Source organism: Pinus tabuliformis, chromosome 2_2, assembly GCF_031772625.1.
Source record: "Pinus tabuliformis cultivar Carrire ecotype Pingquan chromosome 2_2, CPIR1, whole genome shotgun sequence".
NCBI lineage: Eukaryota > Viridiplantae > Streptophyta > Pinopsida > Pinales > Pinaceae > Pinus > Pinus tabuliformis.
Genome location: NC_142300.1, coordinates 84,073,667 through 84,091,813, shown reverse-complemented (window position 1 = coordinate 84,091,813; position 18,147 = coordinate 84,073,667). Strand labels below are relative to the sequence as shown.

Sequence of the window (18,147 nt, the reverse complement as noted above, 5' to 3'; positions counted from 1 at the left end):
AAAGAGGAAAAAAGGCTGCAATATTTTTTTGGAAATTATTATTATCCATCATCAAGTCCTAGGCATCTAATATTGGTGATTAGATTTAATTTTTAAATTATGATATTAGATAGGAATTTGTCCTCAGAAGTGGGAGACAAGAGCTCATTAATGAACAATTAACTACCTGCCACATGTTGGTGAGGTGGAGGCAATTAGTTTAGGTGGTAGATGGATATTATATGAGAATTATCTTGCTTTTGTTTCAATTATTATGAGAGCAAAATTGGAGAGACTAAAGAGAGGCAAGGAAGAAAAGACAGGAATAGTTTGCAGGCATTATTTGATGGGGGGACAAGAATTGTTTGTTGTGTCAAGGTTGGGAGGATTTAAGTAATTATCCATATATTTCTTAGAATTATTATTAGGTTGGTTTTCTCTAACTTTGTTCTTATCTTATGTTAGAAAAAAAAAACCTACTTCAAGTTCTCTGTGATTTTATAGTTTACTATGTCTTTGAAAGGATTAAATAGATTCTTTTTTTTTTGTTAAAATAAAAAGGAAAATATTATTTTCATAGAGGATACAAAGGCAAGAAAGACAAAAAAAAAACCTTGATGGACATTATTACTTAGTAAATACTAGACTCTAACATGAAGGGAAAATTTATTTTTATAGGAGTATAATATTAAGCAAAAGAAAATGATATTATAATACATGTATAAGTTGATTCTGGAATTAAAGTCATGATATCATTAGACAAAGGGAATGTTATTTTTTTATGTAATTGATTTCATACTAGCATAGTTATTGAAGAAACTATAACATAGAAATTTTGTAACTTCATGCAATACATTTAAAATGAGAAAGGAATTATATCTAAATATTCTAATGCATGAAGATTAGTAAATATAAAAAAAAATAAGTGGAAGAATTATAGAATCTTGACAAAGAATCACTATAGAGTTAAAAGTCACTATGAAGTTAAACGGAATAGATTATTTGAAGCAACTTTTGGAGAGAAAAGAGTAATATTTTATTAAAAGGGATTAACTTTTATAATTGGTATGAAAACATGTAGATTCACATTGTGCAAAATACAACAATTTCTCTGTTACAATTAGAGAACCCTTGAGTTAAAACCAAGAAGAGACTTAGTAAAGAGTTCTCTATAACAAGTCAAGAAATACATGTGCGCCATGGGAATCAGCATGAACTCCCTTGAGGAAGATAGAGTTTGAGTTTGGAGAGCCAAAGTATTTGGAAATATTGAAGGAAAATATGTCAACTCTTAACATCTAGATATAACTTCCACATTTCCAAGAAAAAAGAGAATAAGAACTTATATATATATATATATATATATATATATATATATATATATATATATAGATATATATATATATATAATATGTTTGTGTGTGTGATTTGAATGGGAATTCTAATAGCCAATACTTTATAGTAAAGAAAAAAGAAATTAAAAGTTGAGACTGTATGGCTATATTCCTACAAACACTTGTTAATAATAAAAGAATATTTTTTTTGTAAAGCTACACTAAGTAACAAGGAAAATATGGCATATAGATAAATAACAATGTCAAAATGTATTAAAGTTAGAAATTGAGAAAAAATAGTATATACAATTTTATGAATTTATTTACCATAAAAAAAAGGTATAGTTCCAATAAAGACCTTAATGATTGATTGCAATCATAGCAAATGAGAACTTATAAATGTAAGTTTTGGTACAAACCCAATTCCTACCAAACAAAAGCAAGTCTCAAATCATGGCACAGTAATGCCTAGTATTAAATCATAAATTCCTATAAATATAGGATAATGTAGTTTCATTGGATATAGCATGGAAAAATTAAAAAGAGAACTAAAAGAACCAAAAATAAACATTATTTCATAAGAGAGGGTTCACCATTTTCCAAAAAGGAACTAGAGGGTTCAAATAGTTTTCCAACTTAGAGAAAGCACAATTTTGTGTGTTAGCATTTAAAAGAGAAGACAAGAATTTTATTGCCAACTATGTAATCATAATCATAAAGCAGGTGCCTCTCACCTATTACAAAAGCACAAAAATACAATAATAGTTAAAATGGTGTAAAAGTTAAAAAATAAAATAAAATAAAAAAGTTACAAGTTGGGGTTTTAACTAGTCCAGGAGAGAAAACCTAACTTGATAAGATTCACTGAGCTTCTTGTGAAAAGAATTCTCTATATAAAAATAAAAATAAAAATAAATCTAATGGGTTTTATAAAGGAAAACAAAGCATTCTATTCTGATAATCTAAAAATGATAGAAAAATTATAGAACAAGAATTTAAGGGAAAATCTCTCTTGAGATTCAATGGCGATAATATATCAAAAAAATATTAAGTGAGGAACAACATCCCAATAGAAATGAATAAAAGAGATCTAGAAGAAACCCAAAAACTCCAAACTTGATATGTAAATTCTTTATCTTAAAATGGACAGAAACTCTCATGTAACTAATAAGAGTTATGAAATCAAAATTCAAAACAAATATTTGTATACATTATAGGGTCCAAAAGAAAAACACTGACATCTTGTAAATGTACTTCTTGAAATAACATATAGAACCCAAGATGTAAACTCGATTCTAAAGAGTAATTTTAATACAAAATATTTAAAGAACAAGAACTCAAAGCTATAGCATGATGGTAATAATGAATAAACTCTAACGAGCATGGATGAAGGAATTAATGATAAATACAAGAGCTTAATTTTCCTATAAGACTATAAACATTATGTACCTATAATGTGCAGAGAAACAAATACAACAAATACAATCCAAGCCCAGATAAGATATTTACTAAATGGAAGTAGTTAAAAAGAAAAACAATTTTTCCATTCTCTATTTGCGTAGACAGACATAAAATCGCTCTCACCTTTCCCACCTTTCCCATATTCACGAGACATCCAAGTAAAAAGAAAAAATATATGAGATAACTATACAAGGTATTTCATTTTGGGATATCTCCAAATATGAATACAAAGAAAGATTCAATTTCTAACAAAATTGTAGAGGAAAAAACACTAATTACTCGACAATAGATAAATAATCCAAATAACTAAAGAAAAATAATGCAAATGAAATAGTTAGCCTGCAAGCTGGAGAAATTGTGATATAGAAACATTGAATAGATTGCCCCATGAAAAATTGGCACCCTCTCTACCAAAATAGACCAAGGAAAAACAAAAAACCCTAATGCCTGGTTGGAGGAGCTAGTCAGCTCAACCGACTAGCTCAAGTTATGATATCAACTCCCCCAATGTAATGAAGGCTAACTAATGATAAATTAAGTAACATGTTTGGTCGGATTGCTAGACTAGCATAACTGTCCCGATAGTCTATATATATTTTTGTCTACACACACGATGTAAGAGTAACAGCGTGTCGACATATAATAAAGAGATATCCACGCTCTTACGTTGGTTCTCCATTACTATGTCTCTATGAATATTGTTTATGTTTATCACATAATTACATGGTGTCTGTCTACAGGTGACTATGTATGCTTTTCACTAGATTACAACATTGATTCGGTTGCAATGCAGAGAAATTCGGTGGAGTAACAGAGACACGATGAATGTGCGAAGGAGGAGGTTTCGATAGTCATTACAACTCGATTGAAACCCTAATAAATTTCAACCATTGATCGCCGAGTACTTATCCTCGTCGTCCATATGTCAGATCATCGTACATCAAAGACGTCGTCCATCTGTTAGATCATCGTACATCGCAAGGAGTCTTTGATGTGAGCCACATATATTAGAGGGACTCTTGAGGTAAACCACGTGTCCATTGGAAGAATCCAAAGAGAATCCGAAAACATAATGCATAAACGGTTGAAATGATCATTATAAATGAGTACGCAAAACAAAGTACCACATGTGTAACATTAAAATGGAGGAGAATCCGAAAACATAATGCATAAACGGTTGAAATGATCATTATAAATGAGTACGCAAAACAAAGTACCACATGTGTAACATTAAAATGGAGGTCGTCGGGCTGGTTGGTTTCCACGCCCTCGGCTGGTTTTGATTCTTGTGGAGCTGTTGTTGTAGTATATGTTGATCCATAGAGATGATGGGGATTATAATGGAGTAGTCTACCCTGGCGGAAGAATGGCCCGGTTTCCGATCACCGTCCGGAAAAACCACCGGCTCCGACCACCGGCAATTTCTGCCCAGCTCCGCCACCCTCCGCGAGCTCCGCCCAGCGCCGCCACCCTCCGCATTTAATGATGTCTGACAACAGTTCCATCGCTGTGTTGCCGCCATTCATACGTCAATTTGAATTTGGGAATTAACCGCGGGCTGCATTCGACCCGGCACTCCCCTGCAGGTCACCAGAACAAGCGAAACCGGAAGGGCAAGAACAGGTTCGAGGCGGGGCGCCATGGTTGGGTCTGGAGCTTCTGGAACAGTCAGCCTCGCCATGAAAAGGTCTAATGGCCAACTCTTTGCAATCAAATCCACAACCCAATTTAGTGTCGCTGTGGACAATGAGTACAACATTTTACGAAGCCTGGACTCTGCATACATCGTTCGCTGCTTGGGGCGCGCCTACAGCTTCGAGAACGGTGCAGGGGTGCACAATTTGTTCATGGAGTACGTGTCGGGTGGTAGCTTGAGGGATCTGCTGACTAAGTTTGGAGGGAAGCTGTATGAATCAGTGATCAAGGCATACACACGCGACATTCTACGTGGGATCGATTACCTCCACAAGCGGGGGATTGTGCACTGTGACATCAAGGGCAAGAATATTCTTGTGGGTATCACTGGTGTGAAGCTTGCTGACTTTGGCTCTGCCAAGAGGATTGATGATGACACGAAGGGCCAGCAGGCCATGAAATTCAGGGGGACTTCTCAGTTACTGAATTTCATTGTCAGTCATTTATGCTTGAATGCAATAACAAAAAGAAATAGGAGATTTTTTTTAACTGAAGAAAGTCTCCAGAGAAGCTCTCAGGAATATATACTCTTGTGGAAGATTAGACAACAAGAACTCCCCCACAACAAGACAAGACCAGACCTAACTCCCCCGCCTAATCTAACGGTTGGACCACATCAGTGGCACTATCTGAAATTGGAGATTTACTTGTTGAAGATCTCACAACAATCCACTGACCATGGGAGGTTGCAGGACAACTTGGCCTGTCAGCACCATCTTCAAATTTACAGGCTGCGGCCAATACCATCACACGGTTCCGGGCAGAAAGATTTGGGCATTGCTCAATTGAACCATTCACCTCTGCATTGCATTTTCTCGTTGGACTTGGCACGCTGAGTGACAGAGGACTACTCTGAGAATTGTACGAATCCCATACTTGATTCCCAATAGCCAAACTACTGGTTGGGGACGACCCTGGTTCAGTAACAATCTCTTCTTTCTCCATGGCGTTGCAGACCTCATCTAAAAAACGGTGCTTTAACAGCTCTCCACTGGTCCACCTCTTCTTGGGATCCCTCCGACAGTATTTCTCTAAGAAATCCCTCATCTGAGGTGAAAGCGATCCAGGCAACTCAAGGAGCTCCTCTGTGCATCCAATTCGATACATTGCGGCGAGGGGACTGGAAACGTGGCTCCATGGAGGCCTACCAGTGGCCATCTCAAGTACAGTGCAGGCGAGAGACCAGATATCAGATGCAGGGCCCTGCTCCACGGTTCACCACCTCTGGAGCCATCCACTGAGGAGTCCCCCTGAATTTCATGGCCTGCTGGCCCTTCGTGTCATCATCAATCGTCTTGGCAGAGCCAAAGTCAGCAAGCTTCACACCAGTGATACCCACAAGAATATTCTTGCCCTTGATGTCACAGTGCACAATCCCCCGCTTGTGGAGGTAATCGATCCCACGTAGAATGTCGCGTGTGTATGCCTTGATCACTGATTCATACAGCTTCCCTCCAAACTTAGTCAGCAGATCCCTCAAGCTGCCACCCGGCACGTACTCCATGAACAAATTGTGCACCCCTGCACCGTTCTCGAAGCTGTAGGCGCGCCCCAAGCAGCGAACGATGTATGCAAAGTCCAGGCTTCGTAAAATGTTGTACTCATTGTCCACAGCGACACTAAATTGGGTTGTGGATTTGATTGCAAAGAGTTGGCCATTAGACCTTTTCATGGCGAGGCTGACTGTTCCAGAAGCTCCAGACCCAACCATGGCGCCCCGCCTCGAACCTGTTCTTACCCTTCCGGTTTCGCTTGTTCTGGTGACCTGCAGGGGAGTGCCGGGTCGAATGCAGCCCGCGGTTAATTACCAAATTCAAATTGACGTATGAATGGCGGCAACACAGCGATGGAACTGTTGTCAGACATCATTAAATGCGGAGGGTGGCGGAGCTGGGCGGAGCTCCCGGACGGTGGCGGAGCTGGGGAGAAATTGCCGGTGGTCGGAGCCGGTGGTTTTTCCGGACGGTGACCGGAAACCGGGCCATTCTTCCGCCCAGGTAGACTAATTATAACTTCACGGTTGTCAGTGATCTGACACTCATATGTAATATATATGTAAAAAAGGTCCATAATACTTCTAAAAAAACTAGCCTCTCTAATTTAAAAAAAAAACATTAAAATGGAAAAGGTGAAATAAAAAAACATTGAATACCAACCAAACATTAAAATGGAAAAGGTGAATTAAAAAAACATTGAATACCAACCATGTATCAAAGTATTACGAAAGATTAAATACCTTTCGATGAGGGTTATATATTTATGATATAATTTATTAATTTATGAAAACAAAGATAAGCGTGATTGCGAGATAGATAATCAATAGAAAATGTTTTTATAAATTTAATAATTCCAATTGTGGGAGATGGGAAAAACACCATAGAATATATATAGTGGTAGGTATTTCTTTTATAATAAAAAATGTAAACATAAGGAATAGAAAATGTTTTTATGAATTTAATAATTCCAATTGTGGGAGATGGGAAAAACACCATAGAATATATATAGTGGTAGGTATTTCTTTTATAATAAAAAAATGTAAACAATCCTTATGCTCGATTATGATTTTTTGAATTAAAAAAAAATTATACATGTAAATACTAGTAGTGTGTACAAGACTATAAGATGATTATGGTTCAATAAGATTGATAGTGTAGTGTAATAATCAATTTGAAGAAGAATAAAAGGTGGGTGAAAATCTAAGTTCAACAAAGTTATAATATTATTATTATTTTAATAATCATAAAAAATTAGTGTGTGGTTAGGAGTTATTATAGTGTCAGTGAACAAGAATAGGGTTATTTTTTCGATTGTTTTCTTACTAGGTGATTGATTTATACCAATTATTAAATCAATTCGGATTCCACTTAAAAATAAATTTGTATAAGAAAGGCATTTGAAAATGGCTTATTACTAAACTGGAAAATAGACTAAATATTAAATGCCTTTGATGGATTTCTCGTGGAGGTAGAATGGTTCTTATTAGGGATGTATTGGAAGCCCTATTAGTATATTGGATTTTACTTTCATGGTTTTTTAAATATATGTTGGAGACCATTATATAAAAATTCTACAAATTTATTTTGTTAGGAGATCAAGAAACAGAGGACTTGCAATAGCTTCATGGAAGAGACCCGTTGTTCTAAATCCTAGTGGAGGATCAAGACTTAAAATCCCTTTCTATTCTCTAAAGTACTAGCTACCAAACAAGATTGGAGGATTTTATAGAGAAAATGGATGTGGTTCCATAAATAAATGCAAAATATATATGGCTATATATAGTAGAAGAATGAGAAATAAACCCAAATAAATAGTTTTGTAGTGCATATTTCATATGGAAAGATGCCAAGTCAACCTTTCTTTTTTTAGGGAATTGTTTGATATGCAAGGTGGGAAAAGATAAGAACGTTCAAATTACGTTAATATTGGGATAGGTAGAAAAGTATTGCATATATTACCTCCTTGTCTAATTTGGGATATTAGAAGTAAAGGATATTATGCTCTCATCCAAATCATGAACTAGGAGAGATCTACAAATTAGTAGTGAAAATGGCTCTCATAGGTTGACTTAGGAATAAGAAGAATTTTCTAAAGGTTGAAAGGTTGGTTTGGATGTTCTAAGAGATAGAAATGTTAAAATTCAACAAGATATGATAAGGTGATTTGGTCACTCAATCTCATAGGGCCATATGTGTCTAAGCTGGGATATAGAAGTGGTGGAGTAAGGTCTAGATGGATAGTAGGCGTGGTGGTGGAGAATTTTTTGAAACTAAAGCGTCCTTCCAAAAATAAAATAAAAATTCATGTGTTTGATTTTAAAAACTAAGGTTCCCACATGGAAATTTCTCCAAAAATATAATTTTAATGGTCAAAGTTGGTATAGTTTATGTAAACAAGATGATGAAACTATCAACCATTTAATTTTGAACTACTCCTTCATTAAAGAGGCTTGGAAAGAGATTGAAAGCATGATATAACAAGATAAATTATGGGGAGGATATGTAGGAAAAGCCTTCATAGTTTGGTATTGTAATAAGGACATAAAGAATATCAAATCCCTTCCCATGAACATAGCTTGTGGAGTAAGAATGGTTAGGAATATGATATTACTTGAATGAAATGAGACTTTACTTCTTAAATGTATGATTCAATCTCTCAATATCACTAACGCTTACCCACACGTGGGGGAAGAAGAAAACTAAACATGAACTTGCAAAATATGTAATAAACATGGCTCTTCCTTGGCATATTTTGATGGAGCTTAGCAAGGAAATCTACCTGAAGGAGGTGATGTGGAATTTTATATCTCTCCTCCACAAACCATATCTCCTTCAAAGTGAGAATTGGCTAAGAATTAACAATTTCTATGAACTAATAACACTCAAATAACTTCTTTAATTACCTAAGAACATAAAATCTCACAAATTCAATTTTTTGGTGACTCTCTCTTGATCATTAAATGGATTAGAAAAGGAGAGATTCTTAATATGTTTTTATTAATAAATTGTATTTTAAAAAAAAAGTAGACATTTCTTTACTCTAATAATGATTTTAATTTTAAGTTGAAAATATTATTTATTATTGATTTATATATGTTGGGACTAACCGTTGTATCTTTGCATTATTTATTTATATTAGTGGATGAGTATTTCCATCTAGATTTTAATGATGAACCACATTGTGTGGTTTGAAACTCCTCTAACTAAAAAATACCAATGTGATTTATTGGAAATAACTTGTCATAAAATTATATATTTATTTTTTAATAAAAAAGTTAAAACAAATAAAGATATGCCACCATGTAATTACTTTTTCAACCATTACTCTAAAGACCACCCATAGACAATGAAAACTCCAAAACCTCTAATAGTTAAACAACACCATCTTAGTTTCTTCATATGCATCCAACATTTATCTAATGCCTATATATATATATATAGATAGATAGATTTGTTTTTCAATTAAAAATTTAAACAAATAAAGATATACCACCATCTAATTATTTTTTCATCTATGACGGAAAAGTCCCTAGAAAATGCATTATGTGTTGAGATATTTAGAAATAGATTTGACCTTGTGTGTATATAGACAATTCTTAGATGATGGTTGATAAGTAATGAGATTATATTCTCAATTGAGTATATTCCAAATAGTTGAGAAGGTTTAGGATAATCTCTTTACCCAAATTCAAATCTCATTAATATAACTATATATAGTTATACCTCTTACTATATGCTTTATTATATACCTCTTACTTAAATAGAAAAAGACAAATTTAGTTGAAATAGTTATATCTAAAAATATATTACTATTATAAAAGATAAGTTAAAAAAAATATGTTTTTAACTATTAAGATTATTTAAATTATAACATTACACTTATTTAAACATTAATATTGTTTGAATAATTTTAATTCGAAAGTCAGACATAATTATTATTTGAAATTTATAAATTAAAATTCATTACACCCAGTATTTCTTGCGGGGCGGCTAACCAGCGTGCAATAGGGCATTAAATGCCTCGGTAAATGCATGCTCTATAACAAAATATAACTCGCGGGGTGGCTACATAAATTAAAAATAAGAGCGGTGTGTTATTTTGTTATAGAGCATGCATGTACCCGGGCATTTAATACCCTATGGCAGGCTGGTTAGCCCTTGCAGCAGATAATAACCTATTATTAAAAAATGTATTGATGTTGGCATTAAATCTAAAATGCCCAAAAGACTTTATCAAAAAATTAATTTAATTTTTTATTTTTTTAAAACCTAATTTTTCTAGGTTTCTGATTGGTTAAATTTTCTAAGTTCTTATTAGTTAAATTGTTTGGTGTCTTATGTAATGATTGTTTGGTGTCTTATCAAATGGGGCGCATATCTTATCCTTCTTATTGTGTAAAGATGTTCATTTGTACAAACTCGTTGGGCGTGATGAACGGTTGCGCTGGTTAACATTGCAACAACTCTTTCGGCGTCGGCGTGATCAGGGGTTAAATTTGACGGCCCCTTATTCATCAAGGGATTTATTTTGGTGACAGTTTTATTTTTAAACTGTTTTTCATGTGATTTTTAATATTTATTTTTATCCTGCATAATATTTTTCCAAAATAACAATGAGGAATCAAAATTTTCCAAAATAACAATGAGGAATCAAAATTTTTTTGACAGTTTTACTTTTATACCGTTTTTCATATGACTTTTAATATTTATTTTTATCTTGTATAATATTTTTCCAAAACAACAATGAGGAACCAAAAGTAATTTGGAAACAAGATGCAGATTGGTTTCACGAGCTTAGCCCTTATGTTGGCTGGCATCCATCATGAACTACAATTATCCTTGTAGCTTTCGAACAAATAGCCCAGATTTCACATTATTTTAGCTACAGCTTCCCTTAATATTTAAGATTGATAATAAAAAAAGAATTATGAATCAATGTGTTTTCTCCACCTTATGCCATTTTAAGCCAGATTGGACATATTAGGCACTTGGATTAAGAACTCCCCAAAACAATCATGATTTGGATAAGAACCCCTGGCTTCTTGGACTGGTCTGAACAATGTAGATTTCTTGAAGTTAAATTTATTTGGCGAAATTGTAGATTTCTTGGAGTTAAATTTATTTGGTGAAATTGATGCAATGGAGATTGAATAACGTTTTTGCTTCGAATAGAACCAAGATTTGGAGATTTTATTTTTATTTACTCAAAGTGATTTCTCCCTAAATTCCCTTATTAATCTACACCAATTAGCTAATTTTTACTTCTGCATCTAAGAAATAAACATTGAGTAATATTTGTTGTAAATTCATCTAGCCGGGACATACCAATATTAATGTGTGGGAAGAAAACTACTTTGAATTCTTAAAAAATGATAAAGTAAAGCTAAACATGATATGGATGAGTTCTATTTTCCTAAAAACAGTTTCCAATCCAATTCTAAATCAATAAAATCAAAGTAACTTTCTAAATCAATAAAATCAAATTAACTTATAATAAAATAATAGGAAACCCCAATTTTAAATATATTCATCATCGTGTTCCATAAATCTAGGGAAAAGGGGAAACTGGAAGATTGTGCAAAACTACACCTCCCTTAGACTGAATTGAATATAGAATAGTACCGAAAATGAATAAGAATTTGTGTAAAAAAAAAGCATTTATATTTTCTTTTTATTTTCATACATTGTTGAAAACAATTTGGATAGACATGTTATATATAGTTCTAATTGATAGCGAACAAAAGGAAATGAAGCATTACCTGTTTGATAGCGTTCTTTGATGACGAAGAAGTTTACATGCAATGGAAAATCTTGAACTAGGGTAACAGATAGATCAGAAAAACTATTATCTTTGTATTGGCTGTGCAAAGTCCTCAAGTTCTTTCAATGTTAACAACACGAAAACAATGCACTGATGCCAGAAACTATTAACAGAAACCGTGATGACGAAGAAGTCCTTGTATTGGCTGTGCAAAGTCCTCAAGTTCTTTCAATGTTAACAACACGAAAACAATGCACTGATGCCAGAAACTATTAACAGAAACCGCGATGACGAAGAAGTTTACATGCAATGGTAAATCTTGAACTAGGGTAACAGATGGATTAAAAAAACTATTGTCCTTCTATTGGTTGTGCAGAGTTCTCAAGTTCTTTCAATGTTAAGAACACGAAAACAATGCACTGATGCCAGAAACTATTAACAGAAACCTAGTTGTTTGTGAAGGAAACTCCAAGATCTACCATAGGGTTTCCAGGCGAACAAACCAATGCATGCAACAGTTGTAATAAGATATGCAAAACACCACAATCAAAAGAAAAAGAGAAGGAAACAAGAACAATGATGGGAACAAACCAATGCATGCAACAGTTGTAGTAGGATATGCAAAACACCACAGCCAGAGGAAAAGTTGAAGGAAACAAGAACAATGACGGGAGTGATCAACACGACACTTCAAAGAGATTCTGGAGAATAAATTTCATTCAAAATTCCAGCAACATGTATTAAAAAGGCCACCCATCCATAAAGATTTTGAAAAATGGCATTAATGTGATTCCCAGTGCTAATGGCATTAAATGTGATTCCCAGTGCTAGACTGGATTAAATAAATATATAAAATATAGGCCTATACATAAAATTTGAAACTTCTGAATTTTTTATCTGCCCGTTATTTGGACGTTTTTCTAAATAATTAACCAGTCAACAATAACGTGTTTATTTAGAAATCAACTGTATTTTACTGCTAAAACCGGAAAAAAGGGGCAAATGGACGTCAATTTTGAAGCCTGGGCGTGATGAACGGTTGTGCTGGTTAACGTTGCAACACGTGTGTCGAACCCTCTAGAGTTGGACGGAAGCTCTCCTCCCTAGCGACTTGAATAAATGTGTAGGCATCACTGAACGACTCATTTCATTATACGATTCCCCTGTCACATTGTGGATGATGAGTTGTGATATTTTTCTCATTTGCGTTGGGTTTTGCAGGTGGAAACCCTAAGTTAGATGGCTTCTGGTAATAAGAAGTTTCAAATTTAAACTTCTAAGGCAAGAGCCGCCTTTCCAAGCCTGAAGCTATGGTCACCGCGTCTTCCCTGGCATTCGCCCTCGACTCTCTCACAGCTGCCTCCATCGTTGCCTCCGACGACATGCTCTGACGCTTCAAGATCTCTCTTCAAAGCTTTGTTTTTCCGAGAATGTGTTCAGAACTTCGGAGCAGCAGTAAACGATGAAGCAGATCGATACGCTCGATAATATTTCATGATTTTTATAGTACGACACGGCGTATACGTGTCAGTCTAAGGAAAACTTTTCTTCATATGTTTATACGTTGTTGGAAACGTGTCAAGAGCATAAGCGTAGTAAACATCATAGAAAGATAGAACCGACACGTCATCACTAAATGACGAGAAGGGTAACAAAACAGAAAACCAGCGACTCGCTTAATATTTTTAATATTTTTTTTTTGTCTGCAATGCTGGTGGAGAAGGTGTACAATGAGTTGTGTTCCTTCGATGTAAAACCATATGATACACAAATTGATGGAGGAGTTGAAAGGGAGCCTCATTTGCTAGGTTGCATTCACGCAATCGTTTCGCGATTCCTACGCATCCAACATGACGGGCAGGATGAAAGGGAGCTCCATTGCATTCCAAAGCCAACTCTGCCTCGGAAAATCTCCAACTTTCTCCAAGTGCGCGTTGTTGAGAAGATGTGCAGGCTCTTCTTTTTCTCGAGTTATAAAACGGGGGATTTTCCCATCAAAGGATACACCGCTGAGGGGCTGGAAAAGGCCGGGGTTAAGTTCAAATCATTCTCCAAGTGCTCCGACTACATCTGGTTTGACAAATATTCGCACATACTGTATCTTCCGCGGATGACTGTCACATTCCCTACGCAGACTGAAGTGTTATTCAAGAACCTTCTCGCCCTGGAGTTCAATGATCCACCCGGAGCAACGAGGTGAGTCATTTAATTCAGTTGATGGACGCGCTCATCGACACTTCCTGCGACATTCGCAGGCTGAGGAAGTGTCATGTCATTCGTTTGGGAAGTGCGTTATCTGACAACCCATTAGCGAAGATCTGGGACAGTATGCATAAACCATTCTCCACTGGCCACCTCGAACCTCCCGAGGAGCTGAAACCATTCCTCGACGATGTGCTTACCAGTAAGTGTTGCATCATCAAATGCAGAATTGCGCTTTCTAGACATTTTACAGATATTATAAGTTTTATTTTTCGAAGTCAGGGAATGTTGTAACTCTGCTGGTTGTGATTTTATAATGGCCGTTGACATATTACAAGTGTTGCAGTAGGTTGTGGCCATGGACATCTTACATGTGTTGTAGAAGGTTGTGGGGGAATTTCAAAAAACCTAAGATTTGTGATTCTGGTGGTTAGGTTGTAAACTGCTTCATAATGTGATGCCATGTAGTTAGAGGTTGATAAAAATGATGCCATGTAGTTAGAGGTTGATAAAAATTGCAAATATGTCTATATTTTTAGTTTTGGTTGTATTTAATTATTTTGTATTTTTGAATTTTTATTTAATTGTTTTGTATTTATATTAAATTTTAATTTCTAGAATGATATAATTATAAAATTGTCATATATACTATCAAATAACATATTACATAATATAAAATAACAAATTACATTGTATAAAAAATAAACTCTCAAATAATAAATAATACATTTCATTTTGAGAGATATAAAATTTATTAAAAAAAGTAATAGTTAGCTAAATTATTATTTTATAGTATTTAGATTACATAATTTTTAGTTTATTGGTTCTTGAAATATACCTTGAAATACCTAATTTTCACCATTTATTTTCAAAGTTTTTGATATAATGGTTAGTTAAATTATAATTTTATATTGGTTAAATGACATTTTTAATATCAGTTTTGCCAAATATTTTATTCATTTTGAAATGTCATAAGGTAATTAATGCAAATGTGAATTTTTTTATATTTTTTACAATACATTGGAATCTAGATATGTAATTCATGGTCAAATTGTCACTAGTGAATTTTGCCTAAAATCAAATAAAAATTAATTGAAATATCTTTAAATTATTATGCATTCAAAAATACATTATTAAACAAATATATATCATAATTTTGTTAAAAATTATATCACCTAAAATTAATAAGGTAATTGTGTCTTTATTACATTAAACATTGCAATGTCAATATTTTCTTAATTTATTAGTTCGTTTATTGTGTTTGATAAAAATCTCTACTTGAGTCTTCATTTCACTTGTGTAGAACATATATTTTTTGTTCATATTTAGTATATTCATATATATTTGTGATTTTTATCTTGAGCATATTCATATGTATTAGTACAAATGTAATATTGTGTAAAAATAGAAATTGATGATAGGTTATATATATGTATATGTTAGCACTTTTAGTTAGCAAATTTCCAATGCATGATAACAATATTTCTTTTACTACTTTTGGTAGAAACATTTTTTGGTTTGGAAGTATGGTTCTAGAATTTGGTTTCAATGTTTGATATCAATATTTTTTTTACTACTTTTGGTAGAAACATTTTTTGTTTGTTTGGAAGTATGGTTTTAGAATTTTGGTTTCAACATTCAAGTACAAAGTCTCATGTCTTATGGCTACTAAAAACACTTTATTCATTCATTCATGTATGTCTTATTTGTTTCTTACTCTAATTTAAGGATACTTAAAATAAGCAAGAATATCTACAAAATAGCCCTTGTTCAAATGCAATGGTTAGTTCATACATTTCAAAATTCAATAATTGAACTAAGTGGGGAAATGCTACCTATGTGGTCTTGTTTAAACATTAATATTGTTTGAATAATTTGAATTGAAATAGGTTTAATCGTCATGACATAATTAGTTAAAACAATTAATTTTGTGATGGCAATGATGATGATAATTAATGTTCACTAATATTAATATGGTCTATTAAATCTTAAAAAAAAGATTAATTAAGATTTTTTAACATTCTATTTTTATAATAAAAACGAAACCAGAGAAATGTTCCCACATCACCATAGTTATGCTAACTTAATAAGTCAAGAATCCAAGATAACGTGTTTTTCATCTTCAACCCTTCTAGTATCTCATAGGTGAGAGACTCTTTCATCCCATGGCATTTTCAGAATTGACCAGGGAAAGTGTGATTTTTAAGTTCATAAGAAGTGGTTCTTATATCAGCACTGTCCATTTTCTTCTTAACACTAGTCAAGGCATTTAGATAATTCTAGTTTTTAGGATTGGGGTTGAACATCTCCTTATAATATCTTAGTTTCCTTTTTCCCCTCTAACTATTTATCTCTCCACATCTTATCTTAAATTTTGAAATAATAATATTTTTAATATTATCCTTATTCATGAGATGATCTCCTCCTTTATCTCCCAAATATATGCATATTGTGATTAATATAGTTAATTAGTAATTTTATAAATTATTTTTTACTAATATATTAATTATCATAATTAATTAATTAATTATTAATCATTAATTCAATAATTAGTAATATTCTAATTATTAAACAATTATAATTTATAAATAAATAAAACACTATATTTATGCCGTAAGGCGTTTCCCTTTGAAATGAACTCCCCCAAATGTCTTTCTGTCATAATCGTAGTCATCGGATCTTTTGTTAGATGATTGAACAAAAATCAGCCGTCTAATTTAATAAAAAATGTTTTAAAACATTAAAAACCCCTAAAACACGTTATCGTATTAGTTAGTACTTAATATATTAGTTATTATTGAGTAGGCTATAACTATAACCTATGGAACCATTTACCCTAACCACGTTATCGAACCCGTCCTACGTGCGGATATCCGCGTTTGATGCAGAGGAAGGCAGGGGTGTTGAGGAGGGTGTAGGTGGAGTCGCTCTAGAGGAGGGTGGGGACCTGCAGAGAAGGGTTCGTGCAGAGGACGACATAAAAATGACGACGAGGGCCGTAGAGGAGGCTGCATGAGGGCCATGTAAGCCGTTTTTCCTGCAGCATCATTTTGCCCTCTATCAGAATATGACGCCCTCTGGTTATGGTGGTAGTTATGAAGTGTTATATATATTCGGGTCACTGTTTTATGTAACCATACGTAATTGCCCATTGTTAAGGAGAACACTGAAGATTATTCTGAGTTTATTTTGTGCCAAGAATATTCAACGCTGCAAAAGCACCCCAGCTAATATCGATTTTCTCATGCAAGCTATTGGGTTCCTACGAAAACCTGACTCTCATGGCAATACCGCTGCGTGACCACTTGTAGAATGGTTTATGAGATGTAGGCTTTCTTTCTGGGCCATTCAACTTTTAGGGACATTTGTGGACATTTCTGGACTATTTCATCTCCGGTAACAGTCTTAATCTAAACTTGTCGTTTAGCAACAAGGATAAGTAACAAGACTAACTTTGCTTGTTCTAATTAGATTCTTCCTATAATTTTCTGGTTTATCAGAGTCTTTATCATACTTTTCTTCCTTAATTTCTTCTATATTCTGAAGAACATCATAAACCCCTTCTGATATCTGTGTAAAATATGCACTCTTATACATCGCCTTTATACTAAGTTGTAGAAAATTTTCTCAATAAAATTGTAATTTGGCATGTAACCAACCTAAACCATCGAACAGAGAGTCTATTACCATTTTGAACTAGCCCAGACCGATCTGTGTAAAATATGCAATCTCTTGGATAGTTTATTCTGGAGATTCTTTAAATTTTATAACAAGCATTATAAAAGAAAGACATTGACCGAATATTTTATGTTGTGGGACACTCTGTTGGATGCTGTTACTATTGTTTTATTTGATTTAGTTGAGAGACCTGCAACATGTCACTTAAACAATTAGCGTGCATTGTCCAACATCCTTCCTTTTTGGTACTAAGAAATTTACACACTTCTAGGTACATGCTTCAACTCAGAGAGGAATTAAATCCTCACCCTAAGAGCCAACTCTAGTTCCATTAATGCATTCAAGCCTCCCTTATTCATAACAACATCAAAAACCCCTTTGTAGTGGGTTGTTGTTTGCATTCTCTTTAGCTTCTATGGAAAAACAATGATTAGTCTCAGTACATAATTTCATAACAGGCTTTGTTGTTTTCTTCCAGTGAAAGTTTGTAGCGGGTTGTTGTTTTTCATTCAGTATCTTGGTTCATTTAATAAATGGTGCC

At 33.8% G+C, this 18,147-nt stretch overlaps 1 protein-coding gene and 1 pseudogene across 1 annotated transcript; both read right to left on the bottom strand.

The window, feature by feature from the left end:
• Positions 1-5,063: 5,063 nt before the first annotated feature.
• On the bottom strand, positions 5,064-5,627 carry LOC149191544 (mitogen-activated protein kinase kinase kinase 17-like). The gene has a single exon (XM_089406690.1). The coding sequence runs from the start codon at positions 5,625-5,627 to the stop codon at positions 5,064-5,066; it is 564 nt and encodes a 187-aa protein (XP_089262816.1).
• Positions 5,628-5,658: 31 nt separating this feature from the next.
• LOC149191543 (mitogen-activated protein kinase kinase kinase 20 pseudogene) lies at positions 5,659-6,180 on the bottom strand (annotated as a pseudogene).
• Between the last annotated feature and the right edge of the window lie 11,967 nt (positions 6,181-18,147).

What these genes read in the sequence shown, in the direction of transcription:
- LOC149191544 (XM_089406690.1), bottom strand. Translation starts at nt 5,627, where the DNA reads ATGGCCACTGGTAGGCCTCCATGGAGCCACGTTTCCAGTCCCCTCGCC.